Raw genomic sequence first — 25,292 nt, 5'->3', positions numbered from 1 at the left:
GACGTAACAAAGTAAACAAAAAATGTAAGAAATATGAGGCTAGCTTCATACCTCACAAATAAATGTTAAAAAAGAAAAATGGAGTGTCCCCATACACGCATCTGTGTGATAGAAACTTATTCTCTGGTTTAAAGTTAGTATGTGTCAAATTAATTTAGTTTAGGTGTATTCATGTCACAAAAGAAATTCAGAAATGAAGATGCTGCTAATTGTACTTCATCGCTGGAAAGAACAATATCCAAATGAAAACAGGCCATAAATTTAGGCTGGGAGGGTAAGTAGTTAGCTGAAATGAAATAAGATTGATTTCTATATTATTTTATATTTTCCCTGTGGTGAGATTTTTAGTGGCCACAAGAGATTAGGCCTTTTCTGGTTTTATACCATCCAAACTTTGATTTTGATTTCTCTGTCAGCACAGTGTTCTCTTGCCATGCTTGGAGCATGCATTTCAGCTAACTCACCTACTGAAAAGAGAAGAAAAGAACTGTACCTCACTCCGCCACACCTACTGTAAGCTTTTCCCAGAGGTTTTCATCCAAAAAGCAGGTTTTCTCACTTAAATATAGGGAGGAAGGACTCTCGCCTTCTGGTTTATATCATTAGCTTAAGCATCTATCCATCTCTTTTAGGATTTGAAAACAATTAGCTGAAAAACTAAAGTCTGTAGAGACCACAGAAACTACAAATTGGGTACACGCTGTGGAGCTTTGTCTTAATAGAGGATAATGGAAGGGAGTGTCAGAAGCCTTACCTTTCTTCTGTGTCTTATCATTGGTGCTATTTCAGAACAGGACATGTTATTATTGCATTTTTTTCCTCCCCTCTGGGTTATAATGAGTTACAGCCAAAGAAGCATCTGGTAGTTGTAGCCTCTGAGTCATAGATGTCTGCCTATGCCCTCACTCTGGATGCAATAGGGACAATGAAGCAGGATTTAAAAGATGTACCATAAATTTGAAGAGTAGAGTAGAGATTCGGTAAGCAGGACTGGACACAGTATAGACCCCAACAGAAAAAGGGAGAGAGCAAAATAAACAAGAGAAATTAAAAGTTGTATTAGCAAAAAGGAGGGATTAGGACAAGGGGAGATAGTAAGCATGGAGTAAATGTGTTAAAGCAGGATTAACAGTAGTAATGCAATTCAAGTTTAAATGTAGGCTTTTTAATGAGTAGCAGCAGGAATTACTGCAAATTATTGCTGAAATACAGTAGGCAGATGACTGTGGGTACCTCAAGACAGCACGTTTGGCACTTCAGTGCTGGAACACCCAGAGTCACCTGGCCTGCAGTAGCTGCATTAGTCTGGGAGGCAGGTTCTAGCTCCAGTGTGGTGAGCTGTCTACTGGTTGTGTTTCTGCTCCCCCTGAATAAATTTAGGTCATGTATTTATTAGGATGCACGGTTCTAGAGCAGCCCATGGTTTGTTCATTACACGAGTAGCAAGAGAAAAGCCCTTGGTGCCAGCTGCCAAGAGCTGCTGTTTGGTAAATATGCAGCCAGTGGTAATGGGGACCAGGAGAACTCACCCTCGGTTTTGCAGAATTGCTCACTCTCTTCCTTGAGATTTCTTGTCTTTCAAGAGAGCTGAAAAGCAGCATGAAAAACCTTTTGCAGTGAATTCTTTTTCCTCCAGAGGATCCCAGGAGACTGGGACTATTGTATAGGTATGTCACTCATCATCTAGTATGGGAATTCTGTTGACTAGGAAGATAGAAACATTCAAATAAGGAATTGAGTACGTTCAGACTCAATCACTAGCTTACTGATAATACAAATTTGACCTACAATGTTTCTATTATGAAGACCAGCAGAAAATTTCAACAGTATAATTTGTGGACACAGTTGCAGCTGTATATTTTGTATACATATTTGTATAAAGAAGTGCATAGGTTCTAATAATTCATGTTCTTTGCAACAGCCCTCGTTTCTCTCTTTCTCTGTGGTATCTGTAGTCAATGCAGTATTTCTCATAGGCTCTGTTTTTGTCTTCTCTGCATCCTGCTTCTCAGTCTGCAACACCTACAAACTCAGCATCCAACCTCCCTACACACAGTTTTTCCCACGCTTGCTACCTAGTTGTTAAATCTTTCTGCAGTTCTTGAAGTTGAAGCTTTGAATAGATCCAGTTTGGAGTTCCTCAGTCACAGCTGACAGGTTTTATAAGACTCTTGATATGATTTTTTTTTTTTTTTAACTGCTTAAGAAACTTATTTCACATTTCCACTCCCCTAATCCATGTTTTTGTGCAGATTTAGTGCTGGGTAAAAGTGTTGGCTTAGATGTTTCAGTAAATGAGTCCTCCTTATTCTACCCAGGGCAAGCTCCCTATGTTTGCAGCCCTACCAGTCAGCAGACTGCAGGGATTGGAGCTCCTTGTAAAGCAATCCGGCAGCTCAGCCTCTGCTTGATATGCAGTTTGGGGGCTCTCTCTGGAATATGCCAGTCAGAGCGTATAGATGAGATCCTGACAGAGGCACTGCAGACTGTGAAGCCTGAGAGAGAAATCAGGCAGTGCTGAATTCAGACCACTCTGACTAGGCTGTTTCTGGCATCTCGTGCAACCTCTTTAAAGTTACCTCTGGTACCTCCGTGGCACGCTACTGGCCAAAGGGTCTCTGCCACTCCCAGGCAAGCTTTTTCTACGCAGCGCCAAACATCCATTTAGACTGGATCAGCTTTTAACCTTTACTGAATTTGGCTGGGTTCAAGTTGATGACTTCAAGGCTGAAAGCACTGTCATTAGCAAATTCATGAGGAATCCATCCTCCCCCAAAGGTACTAATGTTTTACCAGAAAAATGGAAGCTGCTTCCTGAAAACTAATTTATTAAATCAAGTTTTTATCGAGACATAGGGTGAGCATTCAGCTCGTTCACAGAAGAACATTGTCTTTTGTGCCTTGCTCTGCCTTTTCAAATGCATTCCGAGTGAGACATCTTCTCCTTAAAGCAGCAACTCCTACTAGCCAAGATAAAATATTAAGACTGGTATAATAAAACATTCTAATAATAAGACTCCTACAGTTTTGCACTTTCTCTAGCTAATGCATTAGGGGATTTACAAATGGATACACAAGCACATAATGTGAGCATACTCCCTTATCTTGAAATGTGCACCTTGAAGCATCCCCATGTTTTGCACCAAGTTCTACCTGCAGTGGCCTTGGTGGATCTTAATTACTTGCAAAAGGGGTAACTGCTAATTAATGATTGGATTAACTATGGATGTAGATTTCCACACAACCCCCCATCCCCAGCCCCGAGGAGAGTTGTTGGTTAATAAAGATAGTAAAGTATTTACAGCAGAAAGGGGCAAAATGTAAAATTGATGATTCTTGCCTTTCTACTCAACTCCTGGTGAGTCTGTCCAGTCTGTCTGATAAGGACAGCCTGGAGACTGCCTTCGAACTCTGACCCATGTGCTCTGCTGCTGGTGACCCTCTAAATACAGCACAAGGCATTGCCAGAATGGTTATTTTGAAGTGCCCAGCATGCCCAAGTGCAGGGCAGGGAGCACACCTCTGCATGCCACCAGGCAGGCAGGTCGCTGGGTAGTCTATAGCTGGCTGCTAGCAGCCATTAGGCTGAAGGAGGAGCCTGTTGTGTTTATGTCTGCTCCAGAAACAGTGTTTTGCAAATGGTATAGACATCACCATTAGCCTCTTGCATATGGGAAGAGTCTGTCTCTTCTCCACCATATGCGAATGTCGACTGAGATGTGTGACACTCTTCACAGGTCTGTGAGATAGTTTGAGTGATATGATGATGATGATCTCTGTTCCTGTTTAGCCCGAGCCTTGCTGTCTGCCTACAGATTGTTTCCTCTTTCTTTTTGCAGGCTTTTTAGTGCAATTTTAGAACAAGCAACCAAAGCAGATGGGGGGAATTCAATAGGAGGAAAAGGTGCCGGATTCGATGTTAAAGCACTGCGGGCTTTCCGAGTATTACGGCCATTACGGCTGGTGTCTGGAGTTCCTAGTAAGTAATGCCGTTGGTTTTCTTTTATGTGTGTCTGTGATATGACATGGGGCGGGAGCAATTTGTGCAAGCATTTTTAAGATGGAGTATAATTCAAATTACTGGGGTGTGGGGATGGGGGGGCCTTTTTCCAAATTAATGAAGATTTGTGATAAACAATATTAATCAGAGGATGACGAAACCAGAACTGAAGGGGACCGGAAGCTTCGTGGTACATCAGTCTGATTGTGCAACCTTTGTAAACAGTAGAAGTGGGAGATCCAGGGGTTTTGTTATTTGAAGCAAAAGATCCTTTAACTAATTGTGAAGTTGCAGTGTATTGCTGGCATTATAAATACTTGACCTTGATGGAAATACTATATGGCCATTTCTGTTAGTTTTGGAGGGAGAGAAGCTTTTTCATTAAAATTGCATTTTCTTCCTTGCATGTGATGTTCTGATCAAGAGCACTGGGAACAATTTAGAATCAACAGGACATAGGGCAACGATAGAGTCATGTTCTCTCTCAGTCTTATTTGCTCAAATTATTTGTAATGCCTCTGAGAAAGTCCTCAAGCAGCTTTTGATAGTCTAATATCCGTTTTCTTATTTACAATGAAGGTATGAGTAACTTGGAAGTCTGGTAATTCTATTGTGGAGGTGGAATATGGACGCCACAGTGTGGGAGGATTTTATTATTTGGCTTGAGAGTTTGTTATAGATGGGACCTGCTGGCCTTCTGGAGAGAGGGTTAGTTGAAAGCTGTCATTGCTTATATCAATGAGAGTTGTAATTAGCAGGAAAGAAGTTAATCTTCTCCAGAATAGCTGTGGACAGGGCTTTGTTTATTTTTATTTGGAAAACTTGTTAGTTTGATATCTTAAAGTACTTCTAACCTTAGTTATTCAAAATCCTTGAGTCAAGTTACCATAAACTCTGAGAGATCAGCTTAATAATAATTATTTATTTATTAGGGGAAAAAAAATGTGAGGTTCTTTTTCTTTGGCTTGTTTTCTGACCCACTAGGTTATATTAGAGCCGTGTTCGCAGACTTAGAATCATAGACTCATAGAACAGTTTGGGCTCAAAGGGACCTTAAAGATCACCTAGTTCAAACCTCCATGGCACTTCACGACCGTAAAAGGTAGAAATATTTTTAATGAAAGGTGAGAATCTTTGTGGGAGGAGCTGAAGCACTGATAAAAGCAAAAAATGCTGACACAGTTGACAGCACTACTCTTTGGTCTCACAAAAAGCCATGCTTAGTAACCTGTTTGCAAGGCTTCAGCTTGTGATTACTTGTGAGTAAAAAACACTGAAAAAAAAATGCAACTAAGGATCTTCCTCTCTGATATTGAACTAATATCCACTGTTCATTCCAAATCTATTTGGGATTACTTCACTGAGTTGCATCACGCAGACACTTGTGTACCACGTAATACCTTTAGTACATCAGAATAAACCCCTCCTTTTGGCCAGATCTGTCTCATGAAGCATATTCTGTCTGCGGTCTTTAGTCTGCACTGGCACCCACTTAATTCCTGGCTCTAAATTAAGGCTTTTTTTGTTCTTTCCTACTTCTCCTCTAATTCTTTCAGTGTTTTCTGGTTGTGTGCCCACTGTATGGAAAGGGGAAGATTTAAACATATATGAACTGAAGCATTCCTGGGGACATGCTGCTTACTCTGGGATGTGTTCTGAGAGTTGCTCTGATGCAGGCTGAGCATAACTGTTTTTATCATTCTTGCTTTTATGGAGAGCAACATATGATCCTCAAGACAGTGGGATTTTCTTACTTCTGTTCAAGTATCCGACTGGTGGTCTAAGAGGACTAGAGGAATCTCAGGGAGCCAAATCTGACACAGTTCCTACCCATATGCATGTATGACCTTGATCCCAGTGTAGACTATTAAATAGTCCATTTGTGGGGTTTCTCATCAAGAGAAATATTTAATTTGCATGAGAACAGAGCAAGGGAGCCTAATACAGGCTAACAAATATTTGGTCTAGAAAATTAAATGCCCATCCACTGTGAGGGAGGTAAACCATCGACTTGACATGACAGACATCCTCTCTTAGACTTTATGGTTCTGACTAGGAATATATTTATTGAACCAGGCTTCTCTGGGGCTGGTGTGGCTTTTAGAAAACATACTGAGGTCTGCAGCTAATACAGCCTCAATCTTCACTGTGCATTTTTTAACTGTACAAATGCCTGTTGATTAGCCTAGATAGATGTTATCACATCCATATGTATTAGAGCGTAACTTTTCTCATGAGGCCTTTTAGATAAGATAGACTAAGCCAACCATAACTAGTACATTACAGGATTACATTATTACATAATAAATTACTGCAGACTTTTAGAAGTCAAATCTTTGGGTCTCATTCAAGTTTTGTCCCCGAGACCAGTGGGTGTTTATAATGAGTTACCGACATTGCCCTTGCTGTGTTTTGCCATCCTGTCATCCATTAAAAAAATGTCTTTTTCTTCCTTCCCCTTCCAAAATGTAGTAGACTTTTCCACTGTGAGGAGACGACCCACACAGATTTGTCCTAACATTACATGCATGTAACATGCACTGCAGTTTCTTCTCACTTAACAGACTCTGAAAGTGTATGGAAGAGGCATCTCATTACTAAGAGGGGATCCGCTGGGTCATTGGCAGCCACCTTCTGCATGGAAAGCCCAACATCTGTTTCTTGGCTTGATGTCCATATCTAGCTACTACTCTTTGGAAAAAAAAAAAAGTGTAAAGCACAACGATTCTTATAAACCAAATTTATGAAGCACGTGGTGAATTTTTGCATGCAAATCTTAAACTCCTCATGATTGGAGTTGGGAAATAGGTTGTCTGAGGTGGAGAGATTGGCTTGCAACATGGAATTTTTTTTCTGAGTCAAAAGCAGTTTGCATGGATTTATTTTTTTCTTCTCTCTGGCTCAATCAGTAGAAAATAATACAGTTTAAGAGGTACAGCTTTTGTATTCCAGATTGAACTTTTAAAGACCTGCTTCAAAATCTAGATGTTTTCCACGTAAGTATGATTAGAAACAGGAGAAAAACATATGAATTACCCTCTAATGTAAATTAGTAGAGTCTGCATTTTGCAGATGGAGAGACTGTCTCAAAAGTTTCAAGGCTTAACACTTTCAGAAGTGAATTCTAGTTCTATGTGTCTTATATTGGCTACCAGTGCTAGACACCTAGGTCAGCATCAAATAAACAGATGGAGGATGTTAGCCTCAACCCCAAGAGTCCCTTTTCTCTAAGTTCCATCCATACTCAGTTCCTGGGACTTAGATGACTCTTGCCACAAAGTGTCTCAGCTGCATAGGGAAGAATTATGAGGCTCTTCAGTGCAGTAAGAGATTTATCTGCAAGCAAGCTTGGTTTACTCACAGAGAGACAAAGTCTTCAAAGTCTTCAACAGTCTTTGTCAGGATCAAACTGTCACAGTGCCCAAATTATTTAGTGCATCCTAAAACCAAAAAGGTTTGATGTCATGAATTCAACAAAGCCTGAAGAGCACATCTGGATGACTGTCATGGGCACATAAATATTTTATAACTTTAAGAGAACAGATGATACTTTCATTTTTTGTGGTTATATGGACATTCACAAGACTGTCATAGGGAATGAGATAGACATTTTGTTTAAAAGATGAGATAGACATGTTTTACCCATGTCACAAAACCAATTGTAGCATAGTGGGAGAAACCATCAAAGGCATTGAACTTAATGTCTTTGGTTTCCAATCACACCCTCAAAACTTGGTGTCAAGTATTTACACATTTCGAAGAGGTGCAATAGGACTGATTGATTTGATCAATCAGTTGATTTCAAAAAATAGTTTTTTTTTTCAAAAGCACATGGATGATTTAGGTTTTAAAGTGCTAATTCACTTTCAAAAATTAGACATAAGCCCTTTATCTCATTGATAGGCAGGCCAGACTTCACGGTTCAACTATTCTCTTACTGTCATACTAGCATAGTTCTTGTAGTGTGTACTTTATTTCAGTTGCTGAGACAACTTTACTGCTGCTGCACCAAAGCACTCTCCTTGTTAGAAAATAAAACTTTACGTGTTCATTAGAGCCCCCCTCTTTATCGGGCATTAAGATCAATATATTCATTTGAAGAAGGAGACAGAAGGAAAGCAATTCCCTTGACAGACCTAAATAGACAAGTGTAAAATCAGCATGTATACCAAAACCTAATCACTTTAGTCTCTTGGAAGCTGTTACCCAACATCTCCTTTGGCAGGAGACGCAAAGCTTTCTAGGGACAGAAGCAAGTCAAGAGCTTTCTGTAGATTACTCTTCCATCTCCATTTTACATTATTAAAAACTTGTTTAAAACATCTTGTGTTTGAGTAGAGCAAAAAGAAGCATTCGATTCAGCAATGAAGAAGCATGATCCAATTGGAAATCACTCCTGACTATTGGAAAGGGCAATTTGTTACTCCTACACATGCTAACTCACGCCCATTTAACTTATTAAATTCCATTTCTATCACCTTTATTCATGCTTCTCAATTATACCACCTCATACATTCTGTTCATCCTCCTTATGTTGTACTTCATCTTCATGTACCTACATTATTGCCACTAGTTATTGCCTATCTGATATTTGCCAAATTTAATTTATACGCTCCTCTAGATAACTTGAAAGCCATATAAATGTAGATGATGTGCTCCATATTTGTGTCTTCAATGAGATCCTTCACTAGAACAAAAACTTGCCATATTTTAATTTTATTTTCTTAAAAAGAACCACAAAAGGCTACACATGTAATTTGTTCAAACTTCACAGGAGTCTCCTAGGAGGAGAGAGTTACTCAAAGGCAGTGTGGGTGGGTCTCTAGCACCAGTGCTTCTAGGGTCTACCAGCGATACAACCACTACATAACTGGGAAACAGAGGGTGTGACTAAAAGAACCTAGACCAGATCCTTCTCATGACAGTGCAATGCCTTTCTGTCAGTGAAACAACAGTGTATAACTGGCTGAGCATATTTTTTTTATCTAAAATGAAATATGACCAGAATTTTCATGCATGAATGCCCAGAGATGGCTACTTTTACAAGTATTTAAATAACTAACTAAAGGAATTAATTTTTCAGAAGGGTGCTGCTGTTGAAGTTCATGATTGCTCTGACTTCATGTGAAATTTGGTCAACATCAGACAAAGTGAATGAAAAATGCAGACTGTTTTAGATTTCGGTCTATCTTGTTACAATTAGGACTCATTTGCTCCAGAATCCTCTATTAAAATTTACAGTGCTTTTCTCAATCCCAGGAATGTTCTCTACCCTGTATTCACTGCAGTGTTTCCTCATTACCACAGCCATCCTCCGTCATTTTCCCAAACTCTCTGGCACTAATTAGATCATTTCTTTGAACTTTGTTGTATGTAGGAGAAGTATCCTGTCCTTACTTGCAATGTCCTGATAGATCTGAGCCAGGTGTGTATATATGATTCCACATTCACCACGTACAGCAATGAAGACAAGAAGTAAAAAAGGCCCTGAGGGGCTCTATGAGAAGAGTAATGCATGAGGGAAGTTTTACCCGTTTGAGAGACGCTGGATTGGCAGAGTCATCCAGCTGGGTCTGTTAATTTGCCGTGTTGCTGCAGACAGGTGCAGCAAAGAAACCCCAGGGGTGATAGGACTGGATGTTTTTCTGTCTAGGTTTTGTCGTTGTGGGACACTGCCTAAGTACTTTGTGCATACTCAGTCACAGTCAGGTTTTTGGTGGGTAGAAGTAAGAGAAAATGGCTTTCAAATACTTACAAGGTGTTTAGGCTACAGTCTAAGTCTAAGAAGATAGTTCTTAACTCCCTCACAATACTTCTTTTTCTCCCCTTTTTAAAGGAATATGATCTAATCTAATTTCACATCATAGGGAAATTCTGTATGATCTCAAAATTCAGTTACCCCCTGCTTAAAGAAAAGTTTGAGGCCACTTTTATAGCAAAATATATAGTAACATTTAAGACAGCAGATATTAGATTCACTCTGATAATCCTCCTAATGTAAGACTAAGCAAATCCACTATCTCATGTTTGATTCTAGGACTCTGAATTTGCTCTTGAATGGTTTATAAAAAATTGGGGGGAGGGGGCCGGGGGTTGGGATGAGCAGAGATGTTGAAGCTTATTTCCTACCAGGAAGTCTCTTAGTGCTGTGAGCTAAAAACTGGTATTAGACTGAAGACTTAGTCTTCAACTGCACTTGATTTGGAGGAACTGACATAACGTTTTCTCTCTTGTAATCCGTGTAAAGATGAATTTGTCTAGAGGCCAGGTTGAACTCAGGTGTAATTAAAGCATCCTCAAAGGCACTCTACATGGTGTGTGGAGAAGGCTAGGCCACTAAATATATATCAAGCTCCATGCAGAGCCCTGTTCCTGCTTCTGGAACCTTATGTTCTGCCTGTACTGTATAATGCAGGGTGAAAATGATGGGGATTTTTAACTACCCTCAAATGCCCTCTCCCAGAGGAAATTCACTATTCTCATTTGTAGCATCATGTCAACTTGGGTGGGCCAAACTACTTTACTGGAGAGTGAGGATGGGACCTAGAGCAACTCTACATGTTATTAGTTCTCTCTATCACAGAATCACAGAGTGATAGGGGTTGGAAGGGACTTCTGGAGATCATCTAGTCCAACCCCCTTGCCAGAGCAGGGTCACCTTGAGCAGGTTGCACAGAACAGCATCCAGGTGGGCTTTGAATATCTCCAGAGGAAGAGACTCCACAACCTTTCTGGGCAGCCTGTCCCAGTGCTCTGCCACCCTCACAGTAAAGAAGTTCCTCCTAATGTTTAGGTGGAACTTCCTATATTCAAATTCGTGCCCACTGCCTCTTGTCCTGTCACTGGGCACCACTACAGAACGACTGACCCCATCCTCCTGACACCCACCCTCCAAGTATTTGTAACCACTGGTAAGATTCCCCCTCAGTCCTTTGTAGGCTAAAAAAGTCCCAAGTCCCTCAATCTCTCTTCATAAGAGAGATGTTCTAGTCCCCTAATCATCTTTGTAGCCCTTTTTTGTACCCTCCCTAGTAGCTCCCTGTCCTGCTTGAACTGGGGAGCCTGGAACTGGATACAATATTCTGGTGAGGCCTCACCAGTGCAGAGTAGAGGGGGAGGAGAACCTCCATCAAACTGCTGGCTATACTTTTCTTGTTACACACCAGGATGCCATTGGCATCTTGGTGTGCGGTGGTAACTTTCATCTTACTCCTTCCCCAACACTGGTCTGGCCTGTGATTTCTCTCCCGCTAGGGTTTGTATGTGCCCTCCCCAGCCACTGAGGCAACACAGCTCAATCTATTGCAATGGTTTCATTTTGCAGCTTTGAAACATTGTTTATTCAGCTTGCATTTGAGACTTCTTTTTTTTTTTAGTGCAAAATTTAAATTTTTAATTGTAATTTCTCATTGTTTTCTACACAGCCCAAGAAAATTAACACCACTTTATACAGTGGAGAAAATAATGTAATTAAGGTAAAAACCACAGAAAATTCAAGAAATTCAAAATGACACCTCTTTTGAAAACCATGCATTTGTGGAATATGGCAAAGAAATGTGAGCCATTGTTTGTTTCTATATGATGAATAGTGCATATTAGGTCTTAAGTTTTAAACAAATACTAACTAGCAGTCAGGAAGACTTTTTTTTTTTTTTCAATGTGCATGCTTCTGACAAAGTATAGTTGACAGTCATCTGTTTTGCACATGGTTTGCATTTATACACTGTTACTGGTTGAACTAGGGTCTTAAATTTACCCTCCCAATGCATGTGAGGTTATGGTATGAACAGCGTACAGCATAACAGTGGAGAATTCTGTCTTGCCTTCAATGTAAGGAGACAGGAAAGGTGGCCTGATCAAAGCTTCCAAAGTGTGAAAGGGTTGTCCGTAGTACAAAAGAGTAACCTGGAGTAGATGATATACTTTACTGCCACCAAACCTATGTGCTAAAGGTCATTAATAACAGAGGGAATTGCTGCAAATATATTTGGGGAAAATTTGGTTGCGGACCTTAATTTTGCCTTAAACTTTGTTGTTGTTGCATTTAATAGTATCAGCTTTTGCCAATTCCAGTTCCTTTCTTTTCTCTTGGGCTCTAAAAGCTGTAGGAAACGTGCTCTCAAGCAGACTTCTTGTGTTCTACTTCATTCTTGAACAAGACTTCTCAACCATCTGTACCATCTCTCCAGCACATACAGCACCATGTGAGGACAAGTTGCACCACCTTTCCCATGTCATTGCCTAGCTGGTTTTAATCTCAAGCGGCCAATTTGTTTAGCTTTCAACAAACGGGAAGGGAGTGGGGAAAAAAGGAGAGAACAGTCTGAACCAAATGTCCTCATTAAGCTTATTTCTTCATAGTTAACTTAAAACTCTACACATGTTTGCAAGTCCTTTATTTACTTAGGTTGTTACTCAAGGGAGTCATTTGATTCCAGCGGAGCATCTCCCATAGGTAAAGATCATTCCTCTGTCTATGGCTTACACAATCTGGACCTAAAGCATGTTTCCTGAGTGGTACAACCTTCAGAATGATGTAGTTTACGGCAGAAAAGGTTAACTTGGTGTAGCAAAAAGGGGCTTGTTTTAGTAAAGAAGATTACTCACAGAGGCACAGACTTTTTGTTGTAATAAAGATTTCTCTCATATTTAAGGAATGCCAATGAAAACAGGGAAATATTTATTATTTGATCTTGGCTATGTAGCTCTTTCAAAAATAGCACTAACTGCGAATGTACCCAATAACTATGTCGGCCTTTTTCCTACCAATTACTATGAACGTTGGCTTGATTATTTAACGTGTCTTCACAACAGAACAAAACAAAAAATCCCAATATCATAATGTGGGCCCACATTGGGGTGTAGGCAGTCCCTTCTAAATGAAGAAAATAAAACCCATGCTGACATCAAAGACCAGACACAGAGCTACTCAAAAATCTTATCTTGGCTTAGTAAGAGGTTTTTCAGAAGTGCTCTGGATGGAACAGACTTTCTTTCTAGCACCTTTTTTTCATTCTTCAAATACTGCCCAGAGTTCTCATTCAGAATGGGTGCAGGGCACAGCTCTGGGGGAGATCTGATGCCATCAAGATGCTTGTCCTAAAGCATCTGAAAATCTAAGAATGCCATCTGCTGTCTCCTAAGAACAGTTTGCATTGTTGTTTAGACACGCTTTTGTCTGGACCGTAAAGAGTCAGAAGTGTAAGTATACATACAGATTGTAGCTAACTGGTATCAGCAGGGGTGTGTTGGGTTCCCAGTTGCTCACTTGTAAATTCTGGCTGTTGCTGTCTCCATGATGGGCAAGGGAGGATACTGCAGTTCTAGATCAAATTAGTAAGGATGTGTTCTACTCTGTTTTCTTCTTACATTCTCTCCCAGATGACTTCTCTACTGCATCTGATGTCATTCCAAGGTTACAACAAATGTCATTTCATACTTTGATTCCAATTAGCTAAATTTTGCATCGCTGATTAAGATCTTGTAAGGAACGATTTGAAGTCCTTTGTTCATTTTCTCTGAAGTGAATGTATGCCTACCGATCCTTTGGGGCTTTTTAACATGCCTGAAGCTTTCTCATCCTCTCTTGAAGAGGTGACTAGCACGCACTGGGTAGCATTCGTCTTGGAAGTGCATCACAAGAGAGTTCAGAGTCCTGAACATGTTTTGTTCAGGACACAAGGTGGTACATTGATGCTCTGTGATTCTGGCATCATTTAAATTCATTCTGTTTGTCCTGGACTTCCAAAAGCATTGTTAAATGCCTGTGGTCATTGTTGTGACTTTTAAGATTATCAAAATTTCAGCAAAGCACAGAGCAGTGAACCAGTCGTGGAGTTCTCTCAACCAGTGAATATATTTGAAATCTCCATTTTTTTTTTAAATTATCATCTGAATTTGTAATAATATGTCACCTTATACAAGTGCTATAGGAGGAAAAACACCTAAGCACGCTGAACTGAGAGGAGGCAACTCTTGAGGAAATATATTTTAAAATTTCTGTGGTGGCACAAATCTATTGGAGACCCTTCCTTTTCTCTTTAACCTAGTTTCTCCAAAATCAGCTACTGGCTTCTGAGTTATGTCTGCTTGATATTACTGTGCCAGATAAGAACACAGGACTATCGTCTGGCATGAACAACTGATGAACTTTTCTCTGCTTAACGTATTCGCTGATGGAACAAATAATTTGGTGTTCTGATAATGGGGAAGTATTTACCAAAGGCAAACTACAGCCCACCTAACCTGCCCAGTCTCTTGAATTTTATTGAAGTTTTCTTTCTGCGAGGGAAAAGGGAAGGAGATCAGACATCTTTCTTAATCTCCCTTTTTCCCAGAAGCAAATCCAATTCCTGTTTAACACATGTCACAATAACCTATCCCATATGTGTTTTGCCCTTTGTTGTAACTGTTTTTTTCTGAGTTGTCTGAATAGCTATGCCTCTTATTTTTTCAGTTTTAGATTATCTTCTCCTGGTTTACCCTGCCACATCAATCACAATTCAGAAAACATCTGCTAACCCTCTGCAAATAATCTGGATTGGTTTGCATTTGGCTATTTGGTTTAGTGATTTTTTTTTTTTTCTGCAGTTACTGTTGGTCCTTGTTGTTCAGCACATTTCTGCAATTGATGTTTTCTTATAGGTTGTTGCTGTGCACTGGCTTTTAATACGTATTGGAAGTTACCAAAATATAATGTTCTTTTCAATCAGGTTTGATGTCTTGGTCAGAAATCAAACCAATACGTCCACATATCTATACACACAAGATTTACAAAAGCCTGCTTTAAATCTAACAGTTCTGTTGTTTAATATAAAAAGCACTCAATGAAAGAACTTAGGGTTGAATCTCACCATTGCCCCAACAACATAGGTGAAAATTTACCCTCAAATTTTAGGCTATCTTTTGCTTTTCACATTCCAGTGCTGAGATTATTTCACTTAAAACCTTTACTTTGGAGGGGGCTGAATTCCAGTCAGGTTTATATTTGTAGATTTCTGTATCTGTAAAGAATTGAATTTAGCTGTTCAGTTTGCAGCAGGAGAGCCTTATGATTCCCTGTTGACAGTTTATTGTATGTAAAAGGAAATTCAAAATAAATAAATGTTTAGTTCCAATGCACTCCAGCAATACATACACAGTTTGTACAAAGAATTTTGAATTGTGTAAGTCATAAAGAAAGTTACAAAGAAAGCAAATACCAATAAAGAACCATTCTTTCATCTGACAAATACATCTTTGCGAAAGCTGCAACCATTAATTTTTCTGTCCAAACATACTGGAGCTACCCAGTGAGCTAAAGGAGGTTTTCCTTATTATACCAGAAGGCATTTTTTCCCCTAAAGCTGTTTTATTATATGATGCCTACAAGTAGAGTTTTAAGTCTAATCAGATTTATAAAAATCAAAAGCATCAGTCTTACTAGTGTGGAAAAGAAAAATATCTAGAGTCTTAGGTATTCTGAGGACTGATTAAACACTGAATAGATTAGTCCTTAAATCCAAACTTACTTCTTAAAACTAAGAGAGAAAGTTGTTCAGATTTTGTCTGGCCTTGTCCTTCCAAGGATTTGGGCGTTGTACCGTGCATTTGCATTAAAAGCAGATTTGTAGTTTAAAAAGAGAAAACAAATGCTAGGTGAGCATCGAGACAGTAACGTAGCAGTGGTCACACATTGTGTAGTTCACATACATTATTTCATTACTTAATCAGGTAACTTTCTGTTTTTAGGTTCTTAAAATACTCCTAAAAACCCTCTATGACAGCAATTTTGAAAATGTCATGCTATGTCTCTCCAGAGCTTAGTCCCAACTATGCCCATTAAGCAGTAGCCAAATTTAAGAGGTAAATTAAGTTTTCTTCTCCAGGGCTCCGTATGTGTGTGTATAAAAAAAATTCCAATTGAAATACATGATGCTGCGCCTTGTGGTTTTTTATATAGTCTATGTAGACAGCTATCTAAAGAGAAAGTTTTAGGATCTTTCCAGTAGTTTATAGCATTTTTTTCTATCAACTTGGTGTAGCTCATGGTATGCTGGTTATGATAGCCTTGGAGTGTTTAACCTACAAGAAGATCCATCTTTGTCCTCAATATATTTTTTGTCTAAATGCTACAAGACTGTAACATTATGATCACTTTTACATTTGTAGGATCCTGTTAAGACATGTTATCTTGCTAGCTTTTACCTCTTCTAAATATGTTTACAGGAGAAGGAGCTCTAACAATTAAAAGACTTATTTCTAAGACAGAAAGGATTATTTAGTGATGAAGAAAAGGGGGTAATGTCCACTTACCTGCAGAGCTATGAAAACAAATGGTTACAAATAACACGCCTCGTGACCCTGAGGTTTTGGCAACTTTACAAAAGCCTTTGCAATCATTAGCAGCAGTCATTAGTCCTCCACTTAAATGCTTCTACGCTAACAATTGAGATCCAAATGCTTTGAGCCCATTTCTGTTACCGTGATGCTTGAGCACTTACAGGTATCCACCGTTCCTTGTTTCAGAAACAAAATCCTTAAGACATATTGATGTGTACAGTCTTTGCTGGGAGCTGTGTATAAGCAGCATTTGGCACTCTGAAACAAAGGTCTTTCATCATGATCTCAGTTTAGAGGCTACTCAACTATTGGTTTAGGGGGGTTTATCTTCACTTGACTAAAGACAGTACAGCAGTTTGACACACTCCTACGCAAGTTTTCTGACTGAATCCAGTGGCAAAGGACTAGACTACAATTTTAGACTACAACTAGACTACAAATTGCATCACAGAATCATATAATGTTTTGAGTTGGAAGGGACCTCAGAGATCATCCTGTTCCAACCACCCTGCCATGATCAGGGACACCCTCACTAGACCAGGGTCCCCAAAGCCCTACCTACCCTGGCCTTAAACACTAACTAATTCTTTCTCATGACACTGACATTCTGATATTACTGTTTTTTCCCTTCCAGGTGGGTTAGCAAGAGAGGCTGGAAATCTATCTTAATAGTTTTTAATTTTCCTGCAATTCGCCATGGAGCTTGAAAGACTACTCTCTATCACAGCCATGCTTGGGAAAGAAAGTGGAAGTGTGATGGATCAATTCACTAAGAACTGGTGTAATCTTCTGGCCAAACTGTCTTTGGTTTTGCATAGCTCTTTAGGGAGTAGAGAAAAAATAAGTTCTTCCTATTTGTGATCCTTCACAGAGATTAAGTATAGATAACATTTTTACACTGAGCCCTAGAACACTTTTCTCAGCTGGTCCAGCTTCATCCTGTCCGCAGAAAATCAGAGCTATTTCCTTGGAAAGGGTGACCGCTCCTCCTTGCTGGCCTATGAACTGCCAGTGCTCCAGCGTGCTTTTTACCTGCCTTACTTTCAGCCCATCTTTAGGAATCCCTGTCTGCCATTACATACTTGACCTCATCTTCCCTTCTCTCAGCATAAGACTAGAGCACACTGTGGTCCTTCTTCAAATCAACCTCAAAGTTAACTTACCAAACTTAATTTATGGTTTTGCTCAAAATTAACTTTTTTCTCTAATGTGCAATTCTCTGTAGGCAGATACTTGCCACTTTTCTCTCCATGTTCCTTCTATATCTATATGCAGGTAGTTGCATGAGAGGGACACTACAGTCTCCACACTGTTTGTTTGTTTGTTTGTTTCATATTGAAAGTCTGTAGATCTTGCCTGGACCTCATCCTCAGCTGAACTGAGCTAAGATCAAATGGTTGGAGAATAAAGTTGAGCTTCTAGGAGCTACCTAATATGTTGGGACTGGAAAAATGAGCAAGGTCTTTTAATCAGCAAGCAACTTTCTTATAAAGTAACACATACTTTGAACAAAAAAACCCAAATATTAAAAAAGGTTGAGGCCCCCTAGGAGGGAAGAAGGATACTTTTGTGGGTGGTAACAGGGGTTTCTTCCAGCAAAGAGGCAAAGAACCTAAGGTGGTGTGTATGTTTGTTCAATTATCCTCCTCAGGCACCCAAAATCTTGGGCAGTGTGGCCATCATGCTGAGGGAAACCTGTATTGTTTGGTCACTCTGATGAGCAGAGGATACGGAAGATCAATTGTTTCCAAAGAGGAAAAGATCCAGAAGGAACAGCTGGAGTTTGTTGTGGCTTTTGTTTTTGCTCTGCTATTCCTTTCTCACCTCAAAGTATGAGGAAAGGATGGTATTGCAAGACTTGACAAATATTTTAATATTGTGTTCACATACACATACCCAATTATATGAATCCCCTTTTGTGCGTGTCTGTATGTATTTCAGTTTGAAAAGTCAATGGGAACAAGGTTTGAAAATAGAGGATGAGAATACTGGGAGTAGATGCCAAAACTTTCTCTTTTTCTATTCATTCCACCACATGGTTTTGAATGTGTAAACGGCATTACCTACTCCAGAATAGTCACTGTTCAGCTTGAGAAGTCTTTCCTAGTTTTTCTTTCTTTTCACTTCAGCTAGTTTTCTGTCCTGTGTCGTGTCTTTCTTTCCTATTTCAAGACCTTCTCTATTATTCTTGAAATAGAAATGACATCTGCAGCCCCAAGAATGCTGCGCTACACCCACAGAATTTGCTTTATCTAGCAATCTGCCACTAATATTTTGAGACTCCAGCAAGACAGTAAGGGACTACCTCCCCAAATTGTTACTGTACAGCTGTCCTTAACTGAACTGTGCCATATGAGTTCCCTTTGCAGTGCCTGTGAAGATAGTCTTCACTGTTTTCCCTCACAAATCATTGCAGATGTACTTATCTAAGATATCTTGCCATGCCTGTGGACCGTTTAGTGATAAAAATATCTGTTGTTTTCCAGGCTTCTTTTAAAATCGGTATAAAACCTTTCATATTTATAAATATTTAATATTTTTCAATTTTCTTAGCTGATGCCTATGCTTATTAAATGACAAACATCCACTTTGGGGAATATTACTGGTTATATTGCCTGTGCTTTGGAAATAGAGATAACTGTAGCAGCAGTCTTTTAGTGTATCATCAGAAATAACTGTGATTTGTGGGTAGGCCTAGCTCATGGCTGGGGATGGTGCATAAACTCTACCACCTGAGAGTGGTTCCCAGAAGTGATGTGACTCAGGCACTGTGCTGAGTCACAAATCCTCCCCTGCTTCCTCCTTGCTTGCAGAAAGTAGTAGTTTTCTTCTGAGCTATATTAGCAGAAAAATAATTACCTCCCACGCCCTTGGCACTGGCTTAAGTATGAAAATCTCTGTGTGTTTGTGTGTGTATCAGGATGGGGAGGAGGGATTGATGGAGTTGAAGGTCCTCTACTTTCCATTTTATTCCTGCACTTTCCCAAAAGGTCATTTGTATGAGATGCTGCCTGTTCACACTCCAGGTTCAGCCAGCACCATGGTGTAGGCAAACTGTAGCCCTGAGAAACCAATGAAGGAGTAAACTCAGGATATGCTTTCTCTGAAGATCTAGACTACCAATATGATGAGAACAGAAAACCACCTTGTCCAGAAAACCAAGTCTGATCCCAAATTGAAGACACGTGAAAATGTGAGATACTGTGCTTGGAAAGGCCAAATGTTTTTTCTGAGAGCAACCTACCATTAGTTTTCTTGGATATGTTCCACAGCTCAACAATGCCAAGTGCATTTTAGCAGCTGGGTCTGGTGCACTTTTTTTTTCCTTTTTTTTTTCTGTGCCATCTTGTTGAGCATTGGTTGAAATCCAAAATAGCTTGTAAGTACACAATGGGGTATGTAGGTAATCCTATTGCTTTAGGTGCAGACACTTACATGCTTGGAGATAAGCACGTTCTTCAATAACTGCCTGAATTGATGAGACAACAACCAGCCGCTCTCATGATTGTCTTCCTGAGAGAAAGATGCAGCATCATATAATAGCTCTAAAACACTTGCAGCATCCCTAACAGTGTATTTCCCATAGCTCTGAGAAAGATCAATGTTGCTTGGTATAACCTCTCGTCCTTCTTTCTTCCCTGTTTCCTCAACTCACCAGTTATGCCCAAAATCTTTGGGTCAATGCAGTCCTCTAGAGGCTGAAAAGGGCTTGACCTGGTATAAAAAGCAATGTTATTCCCATTTAATAAATATTTAAAACATTTTATCAGTGTAAATAAATGCAAAATTCCGTGAGCCTGGGGAATGGCATTAACGTGTTTTGCTTACTGAAACATTTATGGAGTCAGTGTCAGCCAGCAGAATGCAGCCAAGAGGGGTTTTTTAAAAGGTAAACTGAAGTGCTTTTAAAATAAATACTAGAAGCTGTTTAAGATCTTCAATTATTAACAGGAGAAAAGTCAGCTGAAAACCTGGAAATAATCCTTTTTGTGTCACTTTCCCTAACTTCGGTGCAGTGATCTTTTTGTCCAGCCTGGAATGAGTTCCTCAAGGCACATCCTGTGCCTTCACAGATGTCTGGGGAGTGTCTAGCACATGGAGAGAGCTTCCACAAATGAATAAATATACTTAGAATGCCAAATATTTGAAAACTATTTATTTTTATATTTACTTGCCAGGACATAGGTTCAGGGCTCTGCATATATGGTTGGCCCACTGTGGCATTACCAGCCTCTATAAAGCAGTGTAAAAACACAGCTCTGCACTCTGCTGTGGGAAGGCAGTTATTGGCATCCCCTACATGAAATCCAGAGGCCAGCTTTGCAGTCTGATCAGGTCATTGGCATTCTGATTTAATTATCATGATAAGCTGCATAGTTCACTGCTAGGAGTGCAAGACTTACCACCACAAAGGGAGAAAATGCCAAAGATGTGGATGTGCAATGGCATATTAGAGAAAACATCAGGCAAGTGGGACTGTATTGCCCCTGTGTTGTGAGCACTTGTGGTGGTTGATATCTGTGTGCCTCAACATGCAAAGATGAAGAGCATGTGTGAGTTGGGACAGAAAAGTCCTTTTTTTTATTGTTGTTGTTATTTCAGTTGTCCTTTCTTCCTCTGCACAGGGAAAGTGCATGTAAATGTGTGTAGAAGTTCTCACCACTGGTTAGAAAAAGCTTTGTGACCGGGTGCAAGGGGTTGAATCTCTGTGATTTACCCTGACCAGAAACATATCTGATCATGCCCAGACACTGATCTGTACCTCTCAGATTTCAAAACATCGATTTGATATGTTTGGAAGGATGTGGGGTTTTATTTTAAAAGTATCTCTCTTCCACCTACCAATGGCTCTTCCTCAGGCCTTTACTCTCTGTCTTTTCTCCCTGTTCTCCCCTCCCCCTCTCCCTTGCTACTACCCCAATTTTTCTGATTGTCCAGGCCTGGCTCCTCCTGCTGCTTCTTACCATAGCTGGTTGTGTTAGGTGGCTGCCTGAACTGAGAATCAAGTAGTTTCCTGACAGCAGGAGTATGGTGTGATGTGTATGTACCCCATGCCCATCTACAAGTCCTCTGAGAGGACACGTCTAACACTGCTGCACAGTTAGCAGTTTTAAACTTTTAGAAACTCTCTGGATACTTTAATGGTAATGTATGTAAGCTTGCTAATTAGTCGACTCATCTGGATTTAAAACAAGACTGGCCTAATGGGCTACTGCACAGCACACACATCATTTCACAGTAACAGTACTTAGTAGCTCATCTCTTCTTCAAAGTTGGTTTATTATCCTCAAGAAGGTTTTCTCTAATTAAGCTGACTGAAGCTCCTGTAAGTCTTCTGGTGGTACATGTTCCCCTTGACTGTCTATAAACGCCTTGTCACTTCGGGTTTTGGTGCAAGCCTTTGGCTTCACAAGCATGGCTTTGTAACCTCAAAGGCATTGGTTTGTGAAGGTATTATCTTCTCAGGACTTAGGCAGTACACTGAAGCACTTTCACAGCATGGATGATGATAAAGTCACATTTAAAATGAGAGAGCTTTTTGTTCACCATTGTCTCTGTCCTCAATACCTTCTCAAGAGCACTGGGTATATCCTATGATAAATATTAAATCAATTAATAATAATATTTAAAGATAAATTACATAAGACATGATATTAGAACTCTTAACTTTGTAATCTTGGCTATGGTTTGGTTTACCAAAACTCCTAAAACATTAAAAAATGAGACTTTTATTTGCTTTTGTACAGATTTTATTTGAAGTTAGATGTATTTCAGTCTGCAAAGTTTGGGAGCTATTTTCAGATTCATAGCCATCTGTAGTCTTTTAACTTCCTTGTATTGTTGTACATTTTTGGGGAGAAGGTGGGACATCATTTTAGTTTTCTGGGTGTTACATTCTTGACTGCAGTAAACGTTGATGTGGACTGCAATTCATTTTCTGTATATACTTATAATTAATAGACTGAATGAGTTGAACATCTAGGGGAAAAGGTTTACTGCCTCATGTAATCACAGCAATATTTCTTCTACAGAGACACTGCTTATCCAGAATAAGCACCTGGAGGTAACTGAGCAAGCAGAACAGCCCTCTCTTGTATAGGATGAGTTTTGATCCTATCAGTATTGTACTTGATGTTAGGATCTCTTTGTGAAAGCCAGCGTATTTCATGCTGAATATCACTCCCTTTGGATAGTAGCACGAACCATTAACAGATAACTGAACTGACTACCAAAGCTTCAGACTAGAGGGATCCAGCTTTAGATTACTAGCAGGCAGTGACTGGTCTTGCTGGCCTGAGAGCTGATGCAACCTTTGATTGCTTCTGCGGCATTTCCATGGTGGCTGGGGAACAAACAGAAAGCCTCAGCCTTAGCTGTGAATTGACAAGTGGATTGCCTACGAGTGAAAGTGCTTGTCAAGAGATGTGTCATCCTTGTTAGAAAGTATTTAAATTAGTTTTAAAAAGTAATAAAAATGAAAATCTGAGATCTTAGATGATAGATTTTAGAAGTTAATCGGTATCACAAACTCTCTTGGCAGATGTATAACAGACATTTACAACTCATGAATCACATTTTTCAAAAATCACAGCTAATATCAGCTTCTCTGAGGAGATGACAGTATTTGCAGGAGACATTAATGGCTTCTGGCTCTCAGTCATTGCAAAATTGTGAGCTCATAAGTGTTCTGATCTAGCTATTTGTAGACTACAGAGTTCTAGAGGTCTTTCAATACTTCCAAGATTAATAACTTGCTGGTGACAGTGGTTGCCATCACTGCCACCGGTGATAATAAATTTAAGACCTTTGTAAATGCAAATCCTTGCTAAAGGTTTATGAGACTGGCTTTGTTATTCTAGTTTTACAAATGAAGAGAAGGAAACAGAGAGGCCCATGAATCTGCCCCTTGATTCAATTGCATCTGAGGGTATGGGCTGCTTAATGCTTTAGAAAACTCCGCTACAAGTCACTTTCCCCAGGCCATTCTGGAAACTTTTGGCTTGCTCACAATTAGGCCCTATACCAGTCTTATGCCTTAATAACAGCCATGTAATATGTTATTCATATCCCTTTCTAAGGACCTTGACCACCTCCATTAGGGTGTTCCCTAACTCTTGAGTCTAAACCAGCACTGCTGATTCTGAGTCTCCCTCTGCTCAGGCTGAAGTAAGGTGAGGTGGCTCTGGCATTCAGGGAGATCGGAAGAGGGTCCTTCAGCAGCTCAGGTTCTTCCTGAGACAGGTTTGACCTCTGGAAGAACCCAGAATCAGAGTAGGAACATGATTTCAGTTTGCCATCTCTCCCCATGCTCCGGGATGCAGCTGTTGTACCCCAGAATTTGCCCTCCTGTGTGTCTCACTGCTCTTGTCCTGCTTCAGTTCTGGTTGTTCGTTGGTTTTTCTCATGCTCTAACTCTCCTCAGTACTGTCTGGGGAACACCTTTAGGTCTGGTTTTCAAGAACAGGCAAAATAGTATTCCCTGCCAGGATGGTATTCTTTTGATGAGAGGTAGGGTAGTACCTGTTTTACTTGAGTCTGTGATCCAGCCCTTGATGGTAAATCTGTGAAATGTGAGGGATCTTCTGGAGGGAGGTGATCTGTAAATGTACATCTTCACATCATCAAGATAATGAGTTCAGATGAGGGGAGAGGATATAAAAATGACATATTACTATGCAATTTATAGCCTCTCTAAATTTTGTTCTTTTGCTGATAAGTGCTTCCTTCTGTTCTCTCTGCAGGTCTCCAGGTGGTTTTAAATTCAATTATAAAGGCCATGGTCCCTTTGTTGCATATTGCCCTGCTGGTGCTGTTTGTCATTATTATCTATGCCATCATTGGACTGGAGTTATTCATGGGGAAGATGCATAAGACCTGCTACAATGTACAAGGGGGACTGATAGGTAAGGGGAACGCTGTCTTGTACACACAAAGATTTTCTGAGGGAGGCTTTCCCAGTATATAATGGAGTATTTGGGCTGTTTCAGGAGATGGGTGGCTGTGGCTCCCTGCTGTGTACCTGTTTGGGTTTTCACAGTGGTGGCTCCTCTGTTCTTGGATATGAATCGCCTTTGATGTAGAGAGACTGTGTCTGTCGGTGAGAGTTTAGCTTGCTCCTTTTGGGCACTCAGTTGTTGGCCTGTCTGGAAAGGGCACATGCAAAACTGTCAGTTCCTGCTGAGCACAGTAGTGGACATTTTCAGATGGGCCTTTTGCACTACAAGCCAGTTTGAGTTCTTTGACAAATCTCCCAGAGGCTCGAGCAACGCTAAAATGATGATGATTTCACCACTAGCTTACTGAGCCACAAATGAGATGGCATCACGGAAGTGAACAGCTCTTACATTTTATTATTAATCTTGTACACGTCCTCATTTTAAACAAGTATCACTGTAGAACAATATCTAATCGAAGCCCAGTACCCATTTTTTTTAATCACAGGCTGTGACTGTGGTTAGGTAATAAACAAAGTAAAATTGTATTAATGTGAAGAAACTTTTAACACTAAATGCATCAGGAAAGAACTTTCAAATTATTTGCAGAAAGAAATATTCAAATTTCAAAATAATTCAGAAGGTATTGTCACTCACTCATCTAGCCATCTGCTCTTTTTCATTTGATTTACTGAGCCTGAACAGCAGTGATTTCCCATGTGGTTGTGGGTGCCAATGTCTAGGACCCAGTTCAGCTTGTAACCAAGAAAGCACTCTACAGCAGGAAGTTGTTTCAGAAGTTCTGTATTTTTTGCTTATATAACATTGACAGATTTCATTTTCTGGAAGTGATGCTAGAACTATAATGAATTGTCAGTGTGGTTTACATCTTCAAAGTGTATATATCTTTCTCCATACTGTCTGGAATTATTTGTATTCCAGCATCTGATTCTAATATTGCTGCTTCTGGCACACTTAATGATCAGAATGTGATCATAACTTTTGGAAAATTAAATTTTTTGCCATCTAAGATGAGA

General features: G+C 39.8%; 1 protein-coding gene across 1 annotated transcript in view; it reads left to right on the top strand.

The window, feature by feature from the left end:
• The window catches only part of CACNA1C (calcium voltage-gated channel subunit alpha1 C), a gene marked incomplete at both ends in the record, with an annotated part of 478,476 nt that overhangs the window by 287,990 nt on the left and 165,194 nt on the right, over positions 1 to 25,292 (top strand). The window contains 2 exons of the mRNA XM_084279498.1: positions 3,840 to 3,979; positions 24,064 to 24,225. Of these exons, the coding sequence (XP_084135624.1) occupies positions 3,840 to 3,979; positions 24,064 to 24,225 (302 nt within the window). The remainder of the gene's footprint in view (positions 1 to 3,839; positions 3,980 to 24,063; positions 24,226 to 25,292) is intronic.

This window comes from Gallinula chloropus, assembly GCF_964237585.1.
Source record: "Gallinula chloropus genome assembly, chromosome: 1".
NCBI classification, from domain to species: domain Eukaryota; kingdom Metazoa; phylum Chordata; class Aves; order Gruiformes; family Rallidae; genus Gallinula; species Gallinula chloropus.
Note: the sequence above shows the minus strand (reverse complement) of the source record. Positions and strands in the feature narration are given on the sequence as shown.